Source organism: Corvus brachyrhynchos, unplaced genomic scaffold (assembly GCF_000691975.1).
Source record: "Corvus brachyrhynchos isolate BGI_N302 unplaced genomic scaffold, ASM69197v1 scaffold23, whole genome shotgun sequence".
Lineage (NCBI taxonomy): Eukaryota > Metazoa > Chordata > Aves > Passeriformes > Corvidae > Corvus > Corvus brachyrhynchos.
This window is the reverse complement of record NW_008238983.1, coordinates 8,232,988-8,251,684: the sequence shown is the minus strand read 5'-3', so window position 1 is coordinate 8,251,684 and position 18,697 is coordinate 8,232,988. Positions and strand designations below refer to the sequence as shown.

The 18,697-nt window shown below is 40.6% G+C and overlaps 1 protein-coding gene across 1 annotated transcript in view; it reads left to right on the top strand.

Moving 5' to 3' along the window:
• TRIO (trio Rho guanine nucleotide exchange factor) overlaps nt 1-18,697 on the top strand; it is a 180,223-nt gene that overhangs the window by 52,576 nt on the left and 108,950 nt on the right. The window contains 4 exon segments of the mRNA XM_008637193.2: nt 2,857-3,026; nt 3,935-4,109; nt 10,858-11,053; nt 11,649-11,815. Of these exon segments, the coding sequence (XP_008635415.1) occupies nt 2,857-3,026; nt 3,935-4,109; nt 10,858-11,053; nt 11,649-11,815 (708 nt within the window).

The window sequence follows — 18,697 nt, the reverse complement described above, 5'->3', positions numbered from 1 at the left end:
CTTCTCTCTCTGCGCTTTTCATAAAATGTTTTTGCTTCCCAAGAGGTGGACAGTTCAGCTCATGGGCTGGGCAAACACAGTGTATTTTTGAGCCCTTGAGTACCTTGGGGGCCAGATATTATGTTTATAGTGATGCCATGCTGACCAGGCACTAAGCCAGCCAGTGTAACACTTGGTTGTGCTGGCTCTGCAGAGGGAAAGGTCTTCGTGTCCTCTGTTGGCTTGGTCTCCAGCATCCAGGGTGAGCTTGAGGGAGTTATTCGCGTGCACAGTACCTCACCTCACCAGTCAAGCGCTTGTAGGTTTTGTTGCTTCTGCCAGATCTCCGCCCAGTTATGGAAGTGGCTAAAGTGTATGTGAAGAATAAGGTGTTACCCTGAACTGGCTCTGCAGAGGGAAAGGTCTTCGTGTCCTCTGTTGGCTTGGTCTCCAGCATCCAGGGTGAGCTTGAGGGAGTTATTCGCGTGCACAGTACCTCACCTCACCAGTCAAGCGCTTGTAGGTTTTGTTGCTTCTGCCAGATCTCCGCCCAGTTATGGAAGTGGCTAAAGTGTATGTGAAGAATAAGAAATGAAGAGATGAGGTGTATTGTAGAGGTCTGACACAGCTGCAGAAGGCATGTTGTTAAAAATTGAAGTGGCTCTCAGACCTGTCTTCAGCTGCAGTACAAGTACTTCTGAGGGACCTATGGGGCAAACTTGATATGGTCTGAAAGACTCAAAATTATTTAATCCCAGTTTCTCTGTAGTAAATACCTGTGTAGATTTGGCCTTTTGTAGGCAGTGCAGTAAGCATGGAGTGTATGTAAGCACGTAGAGGTCTTCCAGCCAGCACCAAGCACATTGCAGTAAGCAGCAAAGTGTTGCTGTCAAATGTCTGTATCTGCACAGTTGAAAGCTGTACTGGTTCTGTGTACACACCAGCTCACTTGGAAGATCTCTGACTTGATGCCCTATTTTTATAGCTTAGGCATAAACTTCACAAGCCAAGAGAGGAATAAATTCATGTCCTCTAGGCATTGAGTAAAATTTTCAGGTTGTATTTTCAGGCTTCTTGCTCTTAAGTTTCATTTGTTTCCCAGTTAAAGTTGCATTCCAAAGTACACATTTGGAAAAAAACCATTTGGATGCTGCATTGGGTTATGCTGGAATGAATGTTGATGAGTGCTTCTGACCCACTTGTTAAGTTCTGTTGATTTGTGCCCCTTTCAGTAAGAAAGACCGCTGTGCCTTGAGCTTGTGGTGTTTACAACTGTGGAGTTGCATTCAGGTTTGTGACAAGCATTGTCTTTGAAGCATATGAGTAGTCAGAATAACTGTGTATGGACAGTTCTGGTTTGGGGAGGAGGGGGTAGTAGATTTGTAGAAAAAAGTCTAGTTAAATCCCATTAGTTCATCCCAATTGTGAAAACTTAGCCTATAGCTTGGTTTACTCAAAACCTACAAGAAGACATGTAAAGCTATGAGATACCAAAACTAGCATTTGATTTTAAAAAAAAGTTTCAAAGGAACTAATTAATCAAGATCGGGAATCATTCACTGAGTTTTCTATTTTAATGTAGTACTTAGGAAACCTTTATGACCAGAACATACATATACAAACAGCAGCATGAAATGGCTATTTCTGTAGAAAACTTTTAGCAAAGAAATAAAGAAAACATTTGAGTTTCTCAGATTTTGAAATTAAGCCAGTTTTGATTGTTTAGTTACATATTTTAACAGTGTTAACCTTTTAATTAGATTCAACAAATCTCTAAAATTTTCAAAAGGAGAGATTGAAATGTCATCAAAAGACCTTAATACTTTTGATTAGAGTTACTCTTTTGGGATAAAAAACAAACTCTTGTTCTTGGAATTCTAGCATTCGGGATGGAATAGTAAAATAGACAGGAGGGACTGGGTTTGAATGCTTCCTGTGAGAGCAGCTGTTCCAGTGTGATGTTGGTGCTGCTCATGGGAGTGTTGCAGGACACAGCCGTGCTCCTGCTGCTTTTTTTCAGTTCCACAATAGATGGCTGATGGTTTGCTGATGAGTGACTTTCACGCAGAGCTTAGGATGCTACAGTTTCCATCATGAAATTGTGGAAAAGAACGCCGCAGGGTTCTTCACGTGACCAGCAGTGATACCTGTCCAGCATATACCACGGGGGTTTTGTGTAAGCTGCAGTGAATGGGCATTTTTGAGCAGGGATATGTGCACGTGTGACACAGGGAGGAAGAATGTTGAATTAACTGGTAGAATTGCTTATGATGATTTTTTTTGTTACAGTGTGAGATTGAAATCAGGAGAGCAGCCACCATCATGATGACAATAACTTCTCATATCTGATTTGTCTCTCTATTTTGTTTTCTGAAATTCCCTTTCTTTTTCCTTTTTTTGAAGGCCACTGAAAAGTGTTATGTTCTCTGTGTGCAGTGTCAGCCTGGCAGTGCAAATTTGATGGTGGCTACAATACATCTCCCTTCCTTCCTTCCTTCCTTCCTCCCTTCTCTCGGAGAGTGTTACCATAGCATTTCTCTCCCAGGGACTCTCGCGCAGAGCTGCAGATGGGTTTCTCACTATGAACTCTGTGCTGCTCAGTCGGATACGCTCAGTTCTCTAGAAGGAAAATGGGGAAGAAAGGGTGACTTAGCAACACGGATAAAGCTTTCCTGGTATTTCCAAGAAGCAAAAACCTTTTTTGAAACAAAGGCTTGTTTTCATTAATATGAGGATGGGATTTTTCTATGAAGAAAAACAAATCCTCTTTTTCCCTACCACCTCAGTCTGTTTTCTCTTGTCCAGGGAGATTGATTCAGAATAGTTGACTGCCTGATCCTTGGGCTTATGTTTCTTGCTTTTTCCCCTCTCCTTTAGCTGTGGACGTGGCTTGAAGAGCTACAGAAAGAACTGCTTGATGATGTCTATGCTGAGTCTGTGGAGGCTGTCCAAGACCTGATTAAACGTTTTGGTCAACAGCAACAGACCACTCTGCAGGTTACAGTCAATGTCATAAAAGAAGGCGAAGATCTCATACAGCAACTAAGGTAAAACAGATTTTTATTTAAATCTCTCCTGTTGTTCTGCTGATGTTCTGTGAGGCTCTTTCTATTTTGAGGGTAGAGATGATGAGTAAAAGATATGATCTATAAATAAAACTTGTAAATATTAGGACTACAGTGATCTTTCATGCTGTACTGATGGTCTCTAAACCTCTATTTACAGGAAGCTCAGCTTCTAAACACTGCTGCCACAAGAAGGAGATTTTGTTGACATAAGCTACCTTTTTGATAGAAGCAATTAGGTGTTTTTGTAGTCTGACGTGCAGGGCTCCACAGCATTTTGAGTTCTGAGCAGCAGCCGTTTTATAAAGAGACACTTGAATTTGTTTTGCAGACTGATGAGTAACTTCACTGTAGTAAAAGCCAAGTTTGTGTCCATTTCATTCAATAATTATCTGAATAAATAAATTTGGTTCCCAGCTGCTCTGGTACATGTCTTGTTTGCTGCAGGAGATTAACATGTCTGAATTTTCAGGTTTTATACTCAGGTAAAAGATTAAGTCATTTTTTAAAATTAGCTAATTTTGATTTTCTTTCCTTGCCAGGAAGATTCAGTAAAGTAAATAGTTATCATATGCTACTTCCTTTTCACAGTGGAAGCGTTTGTCTCTGGCTTTCAAATTTTATCCTTCCTGTAAACAGAATGTCTTTACATGCTGAATTGGGAAAAAAATGAAAGTAAATAATTTCTTAATTTTTTTTTAAGTACTAGAACACAGTTTGGCTTTTTATTTACAAGGATGTACAGTTAGCTTTCATGCAATGTGGCTTGCACCAACCTTATCTGAAGCAGGCTTACATCTTGTGGTCATGTATAGCGTCCAGATTGTATGGAGGTTTTTTTCAATAATGCTCTTTTTTCTTCCCCCTTCCCCTCTCTCTACTTTGAATAGGGATTCTGCCATTTCTAGTAACAAGACCCCCCATAACAGCTCGATCAACCATATAGAGACAGTCCTGCAGCAGCTGGATGAGGCCCAGTCTCAGATGGAGGAGCTTTTTCAAGAACGCAAGATCAAACTTGAGCTGTTTCTGCAGCTCCGCATATTTGAAAGAGATGCAATAGATGTGAGTGTTTGCTTTCAGACTTGCACTGCACACACTTCTCCTCTTGTGTGGGAATGTTTATGCTGAGATTGTGGAGTTGCACTGGCATGTGGCTCAAATGACCGATAGACTTAATTCTTACCTGAACTAAGGCTTTTGTCCTGTATGTGAAAGTGTCAGAAGACCTCAGTGCTCAGCAGAGCTGAGCTTTTTGGTTGGCTCTCAGTGCGTCTTTAAGCAAATGTGTGGTAAAATCACGATGCATCAGTTGCTTCATCTGGTAAGGTTAGTTTGAATATCAAACTGCCTTGATATAACTAGTATGCCTGCAGTTAATATGAGTAAGACTTGCAGGCTGGTTTCGTACAAACCCTCTAAACTGGTGTTTTGTAAAAACGCCCCTCTTATTTTTCTTTTCCAAATCAGCAGTCTTTTTTTTTTAGTTGGCAGCTGCAAGTGGTATTTGGAATTCTGTCTTAATCATTGGGAATGTTCTATGGGCTGTCGTTTTTTAAAAATAAATTCTTTTCCACCTCTGAAAACAATTCAATAGCAGTTGTAGTGCTGCACCCCTGCAAAACTTCAAGAATTCTTGAGCCTGTCCTAACTGTGAAGGAGAGTTGTAGCTTATCAGTTGAAAAGTTTGTGTGTGTGTGCAGGAACATGTGTACAAACAGACGTGAAGCTCCACAGGGAGCTTAGGTTAGCAGAGTTGCATTACAAAGCTTCAGCTAAGTTCCTGTGACTTTGTAAAACTACTAGTGCTGTACACAGTGACTGAAATAAGTTGGTGCCTCATAAGGTTCAGGGTTATCCATTGGTAAATGGTCCCATTTGAGTATATAAGGACTTACATGACTCTTGAGATTCTCAAAACCAGGAGTTAGAGTGATAATTTTACCCTTTTGCTTGTATGTGGTAAAAGCTGCAACTGTTGGTTATGAATGTGAGGTAGAGAGGCAGTCGGCAGAAAGCTTCACAGGTTTTTAGTGATAGCATCTTGGGTTTTTAGTGTTTTGGTTTGGGGTTTTTTTTCGCCTTTCTGAAAATCAGGATTTGATGTCATGGCTGAAGTCTGGTTTAGCTAAGCACATTGTTAGGTGCAGTGCAGGAATAGACAGACACAGTTTCTTGATCCTTACCCGTAGAGGAAGTGAGAGTGTGTGCTTTACAGTAACAACAACTCTGGTGTAAAGGAAGACCAAAAAGGGTTTTTTTTTCAATTTTGCAATTCACAGTGATCTGTAAAGTTTTCTCCTTTGGCTATGTGAGAGTAGCTGTCTCACAAATGCCTACAACCTTTGCAGGAGTGATCAACAGTGCTCGATGTCTGTGAGATGTTCTCAGAACACTTTTTTTGTGGGACTGGCAGCTGTGTGGGGCAATGCATACCAAGAAAATTAATGGAAGAATTAGGATAAAGGTTTGAGTGACATTCACGATTAAGTTGATTGCTCTGTGCTGTAGGTTACATAAGCCAGGATTCTACAATAGCAAAAGGCTGGTTGCAGGAGCCCTGCTTTGCAGATGTGTTCTAGTCCTTCAGTGCAGCACAGCATCTATATAGGTAGGAGTACTTCTGGTACTATTAAGTGGTGCTGCCCATAGGATTTTGCATCAGAAAGCTGCAAACCCTAACTTCATAGAATCATAGAATAGAATATACTGAGTTGGAAGGGACCCATGAGGATCATCAAATCCAACTCCTGACCCTGCACAGGACATCCCAAGAGTCACACCACGTGCCTCAGAGTGTTGTCCAAATGCTTCTTGAACTCTGTCAGGCTTGGTGCTGTGACCACTTCCCTGGGAGCCTGTTCCAGTGCCCAACCACCCTCTGGGAGAAGAACCATTTCTAGTATCCAACCTAAACCTCCCCTAGCTCTGCTTGATGTTGTTTCCTTGAGTCCAGTCACTGGTCACAAGAGTGAAGATGTTGGTACCTGCCCTTCCACTTCCCCTTGTGAGGAAGTTGTAACTGCAATGAGGTCTCCCCTCAGTCTCCTCCAGGCTGAACAGACTAAGTGACCTCAGCTGCTCTTCATACGGTTTCCCCTCCAAACTATTCATCCTCTTCATGGCCCTCCTTTGGATTCTCTCTAGTAGATTAATGTCTTTTATATATTGTAGTGCCCAAAGCTGCACACACTTGACAGGTCTTGCTTTTTCTAAACCTGACACTTTGCATACTTTGCATTTTGCCGCATACAACATAAAGCAAAGTTGCCTTGTTGAAAGAGTTGGTATAATTTGTCTCTATGGCTTGGAAATAAAAATAATGCTTATTTTAGATTGATGGAGAGTCCTTCAGAAAAGAAAATGGCCCTGGCTGCAGAGTGACTTCAGCAAAATGTTGATTGTTTTGCTGTCTCTGTACCATGCCTTCTCTGCTTCCTCAGCAAAGCACACGTCTCTTTTCCCTCTCCCTGAAGGCAGACATCTGTTCGGAAACTTCCAGGAAGAAAATGTGGGGACTAGTTCCAGGTCAGTTGTTTGAAAGCAGAAGCTCAGCTGAAGTAACTTGATAATGAGGAGGAGCCAGATGCCAGCTAGGAATTTGCAGACCTTGTTTTGACCTTCTCCTTCCTCCAGGATTTTGTGTGACTGGTCCAGTCAATTAAGACTTGGCTGTAGAGGCAGTTCATTCAGGGGAGCATCCTGTGAGGACAGCTTTTCTCGAAGGCAAGTAGTGTTTCTAGCTTCTCTTACTGCTAGCAAAATTACACAGGTTAAAATGGGACAAAGGGCTCCCCTGGCACTGCAGGATCATACCATGCAGCTGTGCTTCTGGGGACAGTGGTGAGATTTGCTGGCAGCGTTAATTCCCTTCTTCTCCTCATTCTTCCCTTATTATTTGCTGATGAAATACTCTGTTTCTTTTATTCTACAACTTTTCAGATACTCCTGCTCTTCTGAAATTGATATAACTGCAGTAGTGTCTGTTTTGCCCCTTGCTCTTGGCATATAAACTTGACCTTCTCTATCCTCAGCATGATTTTTAGTGCCATTGTTTGTGAGCTATTTGAGGGACTCCTTTGTAAATGCCTGTATTAACTAAAGGAAAGAATGAGCAAAATAATGTAGGTGAAGAGTCCCTTGCTAGTGTGATTAGTAGCATGAGGAAGGTGCGTGTGTGAACCCAGCCAGTGGGATGGTAATGCTGATGGCAAAGTACACAGTCCGAAATGTGTTTGTCTCATCTGTGGCTGTGCATTTTTGCCTGTCTGTAACTTACATGCCTTGAGGCCTGTGCCAGGGCTCTACACACAGCATACCACACACTTTTCAGCTCACAGCTTTATCTCAACTCTATTTTTGGACCATACTTACAAGATGCCTGTTAAATCACACTGCTGAAAAGACAAGGATGCAAAATGCTGGGATATCACAGAAACCTAACTCTTCTCCCTTTCCCATTTTCCCTTTTTTTTTCTCCCCAGCACATAATATTTTCCAGGTCTTGGTGATCACTCGGTACCACGAATGGTAGTTAAACACTTCTGAGAAGAGACCTGCAGTTCTTTATTTCTTCCCCACTCAGTATGAAAGAGTCTGCATCCCTTCTGTATTATACCCTGCCTTGTTTCCTGTCAGTGTTACCTTTACATTTAATAGAATATAGGGATGTCAAGCAGCTCAGGATCTGCACTCAGAACTTCTTGAACACATGCTATGGTAAATTGTTAGCCTGTGTTTATGCTGGAATGTCCATTTCCTGAGAGCAGTATGAATTTGTTGTTGTTACTTTAGATGTCTATTAGTCATTTGTTCTGTTTGTTTAATGCTGATTGTCTTGACAAAACTTTACAAGCAAGCCTACTTGCTCTAAAAGTATTGTCTGTAAAGCAGAACTTTAGGGGAAGCACTGAAGAGTGTGGGCAGAGAGGGCTTAGTGAATGCTATTTTTACATTAACTCTGCCCTCAGATTTGCAGTGGGTGCAATGGCTGAAATAGACCACCTTGCACCACCTAATTACTGCTGAAAAAATATGAGGATTACTGCCCCTGTTAGGAAACTTCGCTGTGGTTGTCATTGACTACTTACCTTTTGAATCAGTGTGGAAACATGCTGCCATTATTTATTTGAATCGTGGGCATCCTGATCTTTTGAAGGGAAAAGGCAATGTATTGGTCTTGTTCAGAGTGTTTCAAGCTGCTTTAAACAATGTGTGTGCCATGATCTTAAGCATGGGGTTGTATGAGAGAGCATGGGAAAAGCTATAATTCTTACTGGCTGTTCGTGGCTGTTCTTTGGAGGCACTATCACTGAACCCTCTTGGCTGAGGCTACACACAGTTTTGACCTCTTGAAACTAGTTGTTTTTCCTATCAAGTAAAGTGAATCTTAGGAGCTAGTGACTACAGTCTATTCCATTATTACAATACTGACACTTAGCCACAGCAGTGTCATATTGTGAGCTTACTGTGTTTTTTGCTTTATTCTCACTTAATAGTAAAAGAGAGAAGGTTTTGGCATCTGTTCTGAAGGGAGATGGACTGGCTTTGCTTGTAAAACAGTGTCGCAAATGTGCCATGTTAAATCTTAATCCTTTGTATACTGGTGTTTAGAAAGATGGGGAAAGATGGTGTTTTGATGGTGGAGTTTTGCAACCTTCTTTAATGCTCGGATTTCTGTTTGACAAAGTCCAGCTACAGTTATTTCTTCAGGGTAACTTTTGAATGTTATGAAGAAACAAACATTAGATGACCTCCACTGCTTTTAATAATAAATGAACAGAGTTTCAGAGAGAAGCTGGGAAGAGCAGATCTGAGATGCACAAGAGCTGAAAGTAAGCAATTTCTCTGGCTGGACTGTCAGGAAAACCTGAAGTTTCTTTAAAATTTCACGTCACTTAAAAGGACATGAATAGCAGAGGGAGGTGGTAAGACATGTTGGGCATGGACCAAGTAAAAAGGAAACGAAGGGAACTTGTTAAGGATTTTGTGGGAGGTAGAGGGAAAACCACTCACTCATAATGCCTAAATAGATCGTGTGATGTTTAGAGCACATGGAAGATGAAAGGAGCTTCAAGCAGTGGCTAAAAGCTTTGTCCTGTCTATCTTCCTGAATACTTTAGCCATCAGCTTTTCTGTTTTCAGTGTTAGCCCTGACTGCCTGTTTTCACTTCAGCAGAGGTAGCTGAGCAGGTTTAGGGATTGCAAATAGCTACAAATTGTTCGATACCTCCCATCATGACATAGTTCAAAACTTGAAGATATAGTGAATCAAGTAAAATTTTTTGCAGAACACCTTTAAAACAGGAAGGAACGCACTGGTGCCACAATGTTAATACTAATTGCTTGATGTGTCCATTTTTTTTATGGCATCATGTGAGCAGAATGGAAAAAGCCTTCATGAGAGATTGTAGCAAACTACAGAAGCTTTATACAGATGATTTAACTTTGCTATCTCCCCCATTGTGCTTTTTTTCTAGAAGGCCTCTTTTCCTGGAATGTCTGGTTGTTTGACTGTCTCACTAACTTTGGAGCTATTATAGCCACTTGAAAAAGGGGCAGTGGCATCTTTCTTTTGCTGACAACAAATGACTTTGGTTAAATATTTATGGACTTGGATACTTGATTGCTAATGCCCGTTTAGTCTTTCTGTTGTATCTTGATGCATAAATAGGTACTTTCCTGTAATTTAGCACCATTCACATGAATTTGTCCTACTCCTGAAATTGTATAACACTGGAACTAAGCCATACTTGGTTCTTGATATCTATGTTTGCTTTCCCAATGAACTGCAATAGTTGGTGCCAAAACTGTGCTAAAAATTCTGGGAAAAAATTGGTTATTGGCTCGAGGGATAAGTGTATTAGACATACTTTTTTGAAGTTACTGATGCATCAAATCCATGCCATATGAACTCAACCCACTTTGATAATGGGGGTTGTAAGCACTATCTGTTAGCCTTAAAACATGTTTTGTATCCTAATTAAAAGGAGAATTTTACATTTTTAGACAGGCTTTGCAATATGATTTGGAAAATCAATTTGTGTGGACAGACAAGGAGAACTTATTGTTGTGATACATGTGTTAAAAGGCCCCAAAACTTTTTTGGCTACCCTTCTTTGGACATCCTACAGCAAAGAATAAAATCCAGAATTAAAGTGTAAAACTGAAGTGTAGCTGAAAGATATCAGCAAGCAAATTTAGTTCTGGCATTGCAGTACTATTGTAATAAAGTATGCTGTTTGGTTTTGCTGCATTCACTGAGTACCCAGCCTTTTGTGGTAAGTGTGCTTCTCAGTTGTCTGGCAGAAGTCAAAGGTGCGTGTGGCCTGATGCTTCCCGCTCACAGAAGGGTAGAGCTGGCTTTCTTGTAAAAGGGTCAAGATTGGCACAATTGTAAGCTAAGCTGGCTCTTGCTGTGTGAATTATTATGTGGTGCAGTTTGAAGAATTAAAAAGATGTTCCAGATCCACATTTTTCTTTAAAAGTGGAGATAAAAACATGTTGACTTCATCTGTTTCACCAGTAATGTGTTGATGGAGTACCTTAAATTAGGCAGGGGTACCCACAGTGTTGCAAGCATTGGTTGAAGAACTGTAGCAGTTTTCAAAGAGGTTATTTTGGATTGTTTGCCAAAATTTAAAATAAATGATAAGACAGCCCGTGTCTGAACCATGTCAAATTTGATCAGTGAAGTCAATCAGCAGTGAGCAACTTGAATTCCCTATCTCCATCATCAGTGCAACACTGGAAGTAAACTGTTTTCTGTTGTCTAATGGGTAATTGAACATTGTCTCCTTCCTTTTTCCCCCAGATAATTTCAGACCTTGAGTCTTGGAATGATGAGCTCTCTCAGCAGATGAATGACTTTGACACTGAAGATCTTACAATAGCAGAACAGAGGCTCCAGCATCATGCAGACAAAGCCCTGACCATGAATAACTTGACCTTTGATGTCATCCACCAAGGGCAGGATCTGCTGCAGTATGTCAATGAAGTGCAGGCATCTGGTAAGATGGCTCCTTCGTGCTATTCTGGGCAGTGACTTTGTAAGAATTATCCAGTTGTCTTTCCATGGGATGTGTGAAAATAACAGAGATGCTGGTTAACTGCAAGCTGGAGACGTGTGGACTCCTTTAAACTCAAATCATTCAGTTGTGTCTGTGAGAACATACTGGTACTATGGCACATAATTTTGTCAGAGTTGGCAACACCTGAAGGTGTTTAGTTTTTATAGAAAGGGATTTCACTCAGGAAGTCAGTAAAATTAGAGTAAATAAGGAAGCATTCGTTTTATAGGTAATCGCATCAATGCAGTCAAGCAAAGATTTTCAGCTTCCAAGTAATGTCTTCCTTTTTTGTTCCTTATGCCCCTTCAATTGATCTTTTACACTGTATATGGTCAGGTAGGGTAAGTATCAGACTTTAAAAAAATCACATTTCCCTTTCTAAGAGTGCAAACCCCTATACTTATGTAGGCAAATGCTCCAAGGCTTAGGTTTAACTTGGAGAAGCAACTAGAAAATCAAGTGTAAAACAGTGGAAATGAGCTGTTTGTCTTGGGAAGCTTTGCGAGTCATTCATAAGGGGCTGTCCCGATTGCAGGTGTGGAGCTGCTCTGCGACAGAGACGTGGACATGGCCACTCGCGTGCAGGACCTGCTGGAGTTCCTGCACGAGAAGCAGCAGGAGCTGGACGTGGCAGCGGAGCAGCACCGCAAGCACCTGGAGCAGTGCGTGCAGCTGCGCCACCTGCAGGCAGAGGTCAAGCAGGTACGGCCCCGCCGCCCCCTGGCTCCCTTGGGGAGCTCTGCTCCCAAAAACACACGCGGGATATGACCTCCTGCTGCACAGAGTCTTTCGTTGGGAGCAGGGGATGACTTTGATCACCTGGGAAACTTCATCCTCTGTTAATATTAAGTGCATTTTTTTAACTCGCATCACCGGTCGATCTTGCTGTGTGGATCTAGAGCACAGGTCCTGTGAGGAGCAGCTGAGGGAGCTGCGGATGTTTAGTCTGGAATAAAGGAATCTCGGGGGGGACCTTATCACTCTCTGAAACTGCCTGACAGGAGGTCGTATCAAAGTGGGGGTGGGATTCTTTACCCAGGTAGCAAGTGATAGGACAAGAAAAAAAGTCCTCAAGTTGTGCTAGAGGAAGTTTAGATATTAGGAAAAATTTCTTCACTGAAGGGATTATCAAGCACTGCAACAGGACTGAGAGAGGCACCATCCCTGAAGATATTTAAAAGACACGTAGATGTGACACTGAGACACGTGCTTTAGCGGTGGACTTGGTAATGCTGGGTTAACTGTTGGACTTGATGGTTGTAGAGGTTCTTTCCAACCCAAACTATTCTGATATTCTGTAGATACCAGTCAAATATTTGAAGTGTAGAGTGATTTGAACTAATGTTAAACTCGTGCTTTTACCATCTGTATGGGGATGAATAACAATGCTCAGTCATAGTTCCTGCACACTGACCTAATACTTCTTGGTCTATTGTTTGAAACATCTACAAATAATGATAACATAGTATCAACATAGTTTATTTTCCTCGAAAAGAGAAACAAAGTTTTGCTTCTCCTGCCAAAAAAGTGGCAAGTTTTGAGGTCTTTATCAGATAAACACCTAAAACTTTGGTGAATTTGAGATGTGGGCAAAGCCACTGAAGTAGGTGAAAGTTTAAAAAAGAAACAAGACACTAGAAATGGTAAGAGTTTTTGATCTTGCTCACACTTGGCAGCATCACAGAAGTTTGCCATAGTCTGTTGTATTACTGTGGCCCATAGTGAGACTGAATGACAACTCCCAAATTGCAGAGTAGTATGAAAGGGATCCAGCTAGACTAGGAGAGGTGAACAGAAGGTTCCCAAAGTATTTTCAAGCAGTGGTTGGTTGCTCTGCAGCAGCAGATGCAAAGTTTCTGTGTGGTCTTGAATTAAAGGAATGCAAAAAACTAATAGTTGTCTGCTGTCAGTGCAATATAGGCATCAGTCAAATACCTGATGTTCTGTTTCAAGCCTTTGTGTACTCTACTGAACTGTGCTGTATCTGCCTTAGCACTTACTCATCTTGGTAAGTGCAAATTACAAATTCCTCCTTTCACACGAGCAATGGTTGAGATAAAATGATTGCACATCAGGATAGTTTCTGTACTCTGTTGCATGTTATCTTGAGGGTAAAGGAAAAGAGTGCACATCTGCAAAGGAAGGAAAAAATTAAAAGAAATAATGTGAATGCCAGCTGAGGCACTCTCATCCCTTTATGGTACATCAGTGGGTTTGGCTGGGATGGGTTAGTAAAAAAAACTAAAGGTTAATTTCCATGATACTGAAATAGTATTCAGTAAAAAACAGAATATAGAACTTTGGTAATATTTCAAAGAGACACTATTTAAATAGTTATTTATATTGCATGCTCCCACAATAAAGTGAGGGCCTTGGTCCACTAGCTTTGTTTGTATGCAAGTTAAACGTGACAAGAAGGACACACATGTTTAAAACCTGTGTTTGGAACAAATGTTCTGTATGTTGGCAGAAACAGGCATATGATGAACATCATGGATTTTAGGGGAATATCGCTGTTGCACTTCGTATGTGATTTGTAGATCATTCTATAAGAAATTTCTCACTTTTTTGAACCACTGCTAGCCCTGACTGAAACTGAAGCTCAAATTTAGATTCTTAAGAAAGGACTGGAAAAGTTTATCTTATAATAAAGGTACAGGTAGTACACTAACCTAGCCAACTGTCTTTTCTTGGTAGACTGGGATTTGGAAGAAAAAAGCATATTCTGTTTTATATTCCTAGAACACACCTCTATCAAGTGGGATTTTATGTTGAATTAAATGCCACAATAGGTGTGAATTTTCAAACAAACGTACATGAACATGTAGCTGACAGAAGGTTTGTGTATTACTTTTCCAGATTTTACTATACAGATTCACCTGCAATACTTGCCCAGCCTGAGGCCTAAAAATTGAGTGGAACTCAAACTGAATGTTAGTATATTGTCTCATAGGATTTCTTTTGAGACCTTAAATGCTTTGAGGCTAGTAACTCCTAGTTTTGTGATTTCAGTTGCCTTTTTAGAAAACCATATCTGATTTATTTTAATTTTTATTAAGCGTCAGGAAGCATGATCTTCTCCTGTCTCTTCTGCACTGGAAAAAAGTTTATCAGTCAGCAGGTCACAGTAGGTACTTTACCTGAGAGTCAAATGAAGTGGTAAACCTCCTCTTCAGTCTGTTTTGCTGCCTGAAGCAGTGAACACATGGTTTTCCTGTTCAATTACTGTGATTTTTCTGTTAGATTTATTGTTGATGAGCTGTGTGTAAGCATATTTATTATGTAGATGGGATACTGTCTCCATAGCAAGAATTCAAACAGTACTTCCATTTAAATTTTTCCTGCCACAGCTATGTTACTGCTGTTGTATTTTCACACACACACACATACACACACACAAATGTGTTTATATAAAATACCTAAAAATATGTAGCTTGTAGTAATGTGAAGAGATTAGACTGGAAAACTGCAGGAATTTAGACAAATACTTGCAAAGATTCTCTTCAGTACTAGGAAGTGAAACTTGGTGCTTAGTGAATTTTGATCAAATAAGCGCAGAAAGTAGACAAAAACATTCAATATTGCTTCTTCCTTAACTATGGTACCAGTGGCATTGAAGTGGCATAGGAGGAAGCAGAAGAGCTGGAAGACAAACGGAGGTTTAAAGAAAACCTTCAAAGAATTTACTTGTCAGCTTGATGAGTAATAGGTACAGAAAGGGAGAAACCAGATAGAAAATTACAGTGTAGAAAAACCAGGGAAGACAGGGGGAAGAGAATGCTGACTGAAATAAAAAGGGACAGCTGTATGTGGGGAAAACAACATGGAAAGGGAAGTGTGACCACTTTTTTAGAGGGCAGGGACATATGAGTAGGTGGAGGCAGAGAAATATTTATGAGAATGTCTGTCTCATCCAAAACTCCAGTTGTCTGTTTGGCAGACAAACCTTTTTTATTAATCACCTAAAATACAGCTGTTGAATTACTTATTGCTGCAATCACTCCCACATACTCGCTTTGTGGAATCAGTGCTTTACTCTGCTTAAGGTCAAAATCCCTACCAACCTCCAAAACCAATCCAATTGCTTTCAGTATGCTCATTAAGCCTTTTCAGTGCAATATTGTCTGCTGTTCTGACCATGGTGTATATTCTTGGATATATAACTATGTATACATGTATGTACAATGGTGTACAGATACTTCTGCCCTCAAGAGTAACTGGAGCTGCTTTATGTTTTCACTAGGAGATCTTTCAACTTGGTGCTTGAGCTCTGATTATCCCAAAATACTACTCAGGAAGGGTATGCTGGCACTCTGTGTAGTGCCATATGGATATGAAAACATAGCTAGGACAGCAGACTGAAGCAGGTTGTCTTGTGATCATGTTTAGTTACAGTCAAAAATAGGTCCAACAAACTAATCCTAAATCAAGAACTTACCTACAGACTTACCTATTTGACCCTTTCAAGTGTCCCAAGTGACCCAAGTTCTGTTTCATTTCCACACTTTTGCTGATGCTCTACTGATGCTTTTCTAGCCTCTTGAAGGCTGTGAGGGGAGAGATGGGGGTTGTGATCCACTCAGACAGGGAGGTGGTGGGAACATGCCAACCAACCCTGAAGGCAGCACCCCTGGAAGAAGAATAGGCTCCTTACTCACTAGTGCTTATATTTTCCCCTTGAGTCAGAGCAGGGGGACGGGGAAAGTACTGCTGGCAAATTTTCCTCCTGTGAGTTTCACCAGCATGTGCACTTACACCCTGACCTACACCAAGCAGGAGGGCAAGTCTTTGTGTTTGAAATAGCACATTCTGTTCTAGCTGTCTCTGCTGTATATAATGGGATGCCAAGTCAAGAGGAGCTTTTGATTGGTCTTAAGCATTCTCTTTCGTTAAAATTCTCTGAAGAAGGCTAGATGTATAAGAACCCTAAAAAGGTGTGTTTTGTTACACTGTACCTGGAAGAATCACTTTTTAAGGTAGAGGAGGAACCTAGAATTACTTTTGTAAGAAAAAATAGAAATAAAAAAGGGATTTTAAAAGAATTGACTGTCTCTGTGTTCTTGCAGACAATTTATTTCTCCAAGTGTAGTTTCTATCTACAGTCTGTTGGACCCATCTGCTTCCCTCAGAAGCTGCCCTTTTTCTTGCTCCTGAGGCTTACCCAGGCTTGCTCCCTTGAATGTTGACAATCCCCAGGTGCCTTAGCAACTTAGAAACTCCCAGCTTCTTTCATCGTCCCTTTCGTGTGCCCCAGGCTGTGATCTGCAAGTGTCTCCTTTGCAGTAGGAGAGGTTGTTCCAAAGCCAGAGCCATCTTCCCCTTGCTTGCAAGGCTGCACCTGACCCAGTGCTGTCTCCCCAGAGGACCAGAATTTGCACTTAGTTACACGTCTGGCAGGTGCTATCATGCCCTCCCTTCTACACTGTAGACTTACTCTTTTCTACAGACTTCCAGAATTTATATAGGAGAATTCAAATACATGTTATCAGGGTGGAAAAAACTTGTTAGCTATTCATTGTGCAGACGGAAGTGGGAAAAACCGCATTAATAATACAACAATATCGCAGTCTGGGTAAGTGTAAGACAGAGGGTGAGATTGTGGTGCAGATTTGAGGGAGTGGATGTTGTGTCAGGGTGGCTAGATCTCAGCTGCTTCAAGCTGTCAGACACGTCAGAGCATACTTTGGATGTAGACCCACGTGTGCCTTTCAGTTTTGAGGAACTGAGTTTTAATAGGTTATTTTCTTGGGCTCTGCCTGTGTTTCCAGTCTGCAAGTACAGTCATATCATCCTGGTTACTCAGTAATAACCTGGTGCATTACTGCATTAATCGGTAGTGTCATGTGTGGATCACTAGATGAGAATATTTAGTGTTAAGAGCTAACTGATTTGTTAGTTAATATATTTATTAGCAGTGGTTAAAGGTCTAAAATCAGTTAGTAGGAAAAAGTTAAAAACACTGGTGAAGTTCAATTCAACTGGGCCTAAAGTAATTTGCTCTAGAATACCTAGAAAACTGCCTGAAATAATGTCATAGACATTAGTGCTTATTGTTTCCAAACATCAGGAGATGGGATGAGATTCTGGAAGCCTGGAACTAATCTACTAAGCCTAATCTACTTCTCAAAAGGAGGAAAGGACTACGTAAGGGAGGATTATAGGTCAGCTAGTTTAAAACAGCTCCCAGGAAAAATATTGAACCAGGTAGCTTATTAAACTTGAACAGTGACAAAAGGAGAAAAGGCTAACATAGGTTAATTAATCATAGTTTTCCATTGATAACCCTCCCTTTCTTTTTTCTGACAGTGTAACAGCTCTTCTGGGAGGGGTGGAAAAGCAGTATCAAAGCTTTTAATATAGTTTAACTCAGTCTGGACCTAACTTACTATGAGAATGTCATATGAGACTACATTACCAAAAATGATAACTTGCTGAAAAAACATACTCAGTAATAAAAGTTATTAAGAGACTCAATGGATTGGAAAACAGATTTAAATATGAAAAAAAAATTGTATCTATCTGTATTTGGATACCGCTAGATCATGACAGAAAATCTACATGTTAGAAATTATGCTTTTAAATTTGGAGTTAAAGGCAAAAGAAGCTGGAAAAGGGGTTTGAGTTCATCAGAAGACCCTGGATTACAGTTCAGAATTATCTTGATGTATGGGAGAATTGTGCTTTAAGAAGGATATGAGTTTTAATAGTGAAAAATCCAGAGCATGAAAAAATAATCAGCTGAATAAATACAAGGGTAATTACTGGCTGGGCAGCAGTTCCATGGAAGAGTTGTAGAGATGACAGTGAATAACCTGAATTATGTCCCATTTTACTCATTATTTGAAAAATTATGACTGCAGTCATGGTTATCAACTGAAGAGAGCTCATAAAAGAGCAGTGTTCTAGAAAAATAAGGCAACTAACTTCACATGGGAGAGATTGAAGAGACTGTGGTCAACAAGATGAGTCTAAAGGAGGGAAGCGGATAATGTTCCTGATGGAGAGAGGAGAGAGAAAAACAAAGCTGATGCAAAGAGGGAGGAAATGTTGGGGGTTTTGTTTGTTTGGTTTGGCTTTTTGTTGCTTTCTTGTCTTTTTTTTTTTTTGTCCCTGGTTGTGGGCAGGAGAAATGAAATCAGCTAAAATTGAAGCAAGAGATAGTTGAAAGACTTACTATGATAAAAAAGTCTAGTGAAAGTGTGAGATTGGAGTCTTGAGTAATGAACAAGGTGGAGGTCTTTTGGGAGGGGTCTAAAAAGTATATTCCTGCTTTTGATAAGGACTGTATAAGGTGGCCTCCTGAGGCTTCTGCCTAGCCAGGGATTCTGCCAGTTTCAGTGGACATGTCAAAGAAGGCACATTCTGAAAAATGAAAATCGTTAAGCAGTTAGAAGGACACTCAATGGTCACATTTTTCTCAACATTACTATTCAAACTTATGTGCATACTTTTTACTAAGCTATATGTCCTCAATTTACATTACTGACACTGGCTTTTAGGCAGCTATTGCTTGTAACTTGTTCCAGCTTTTCAGGTGACAGAAACGGTACTCAGAAGCACAACCTTTTTCAGAGTGAGAACTGA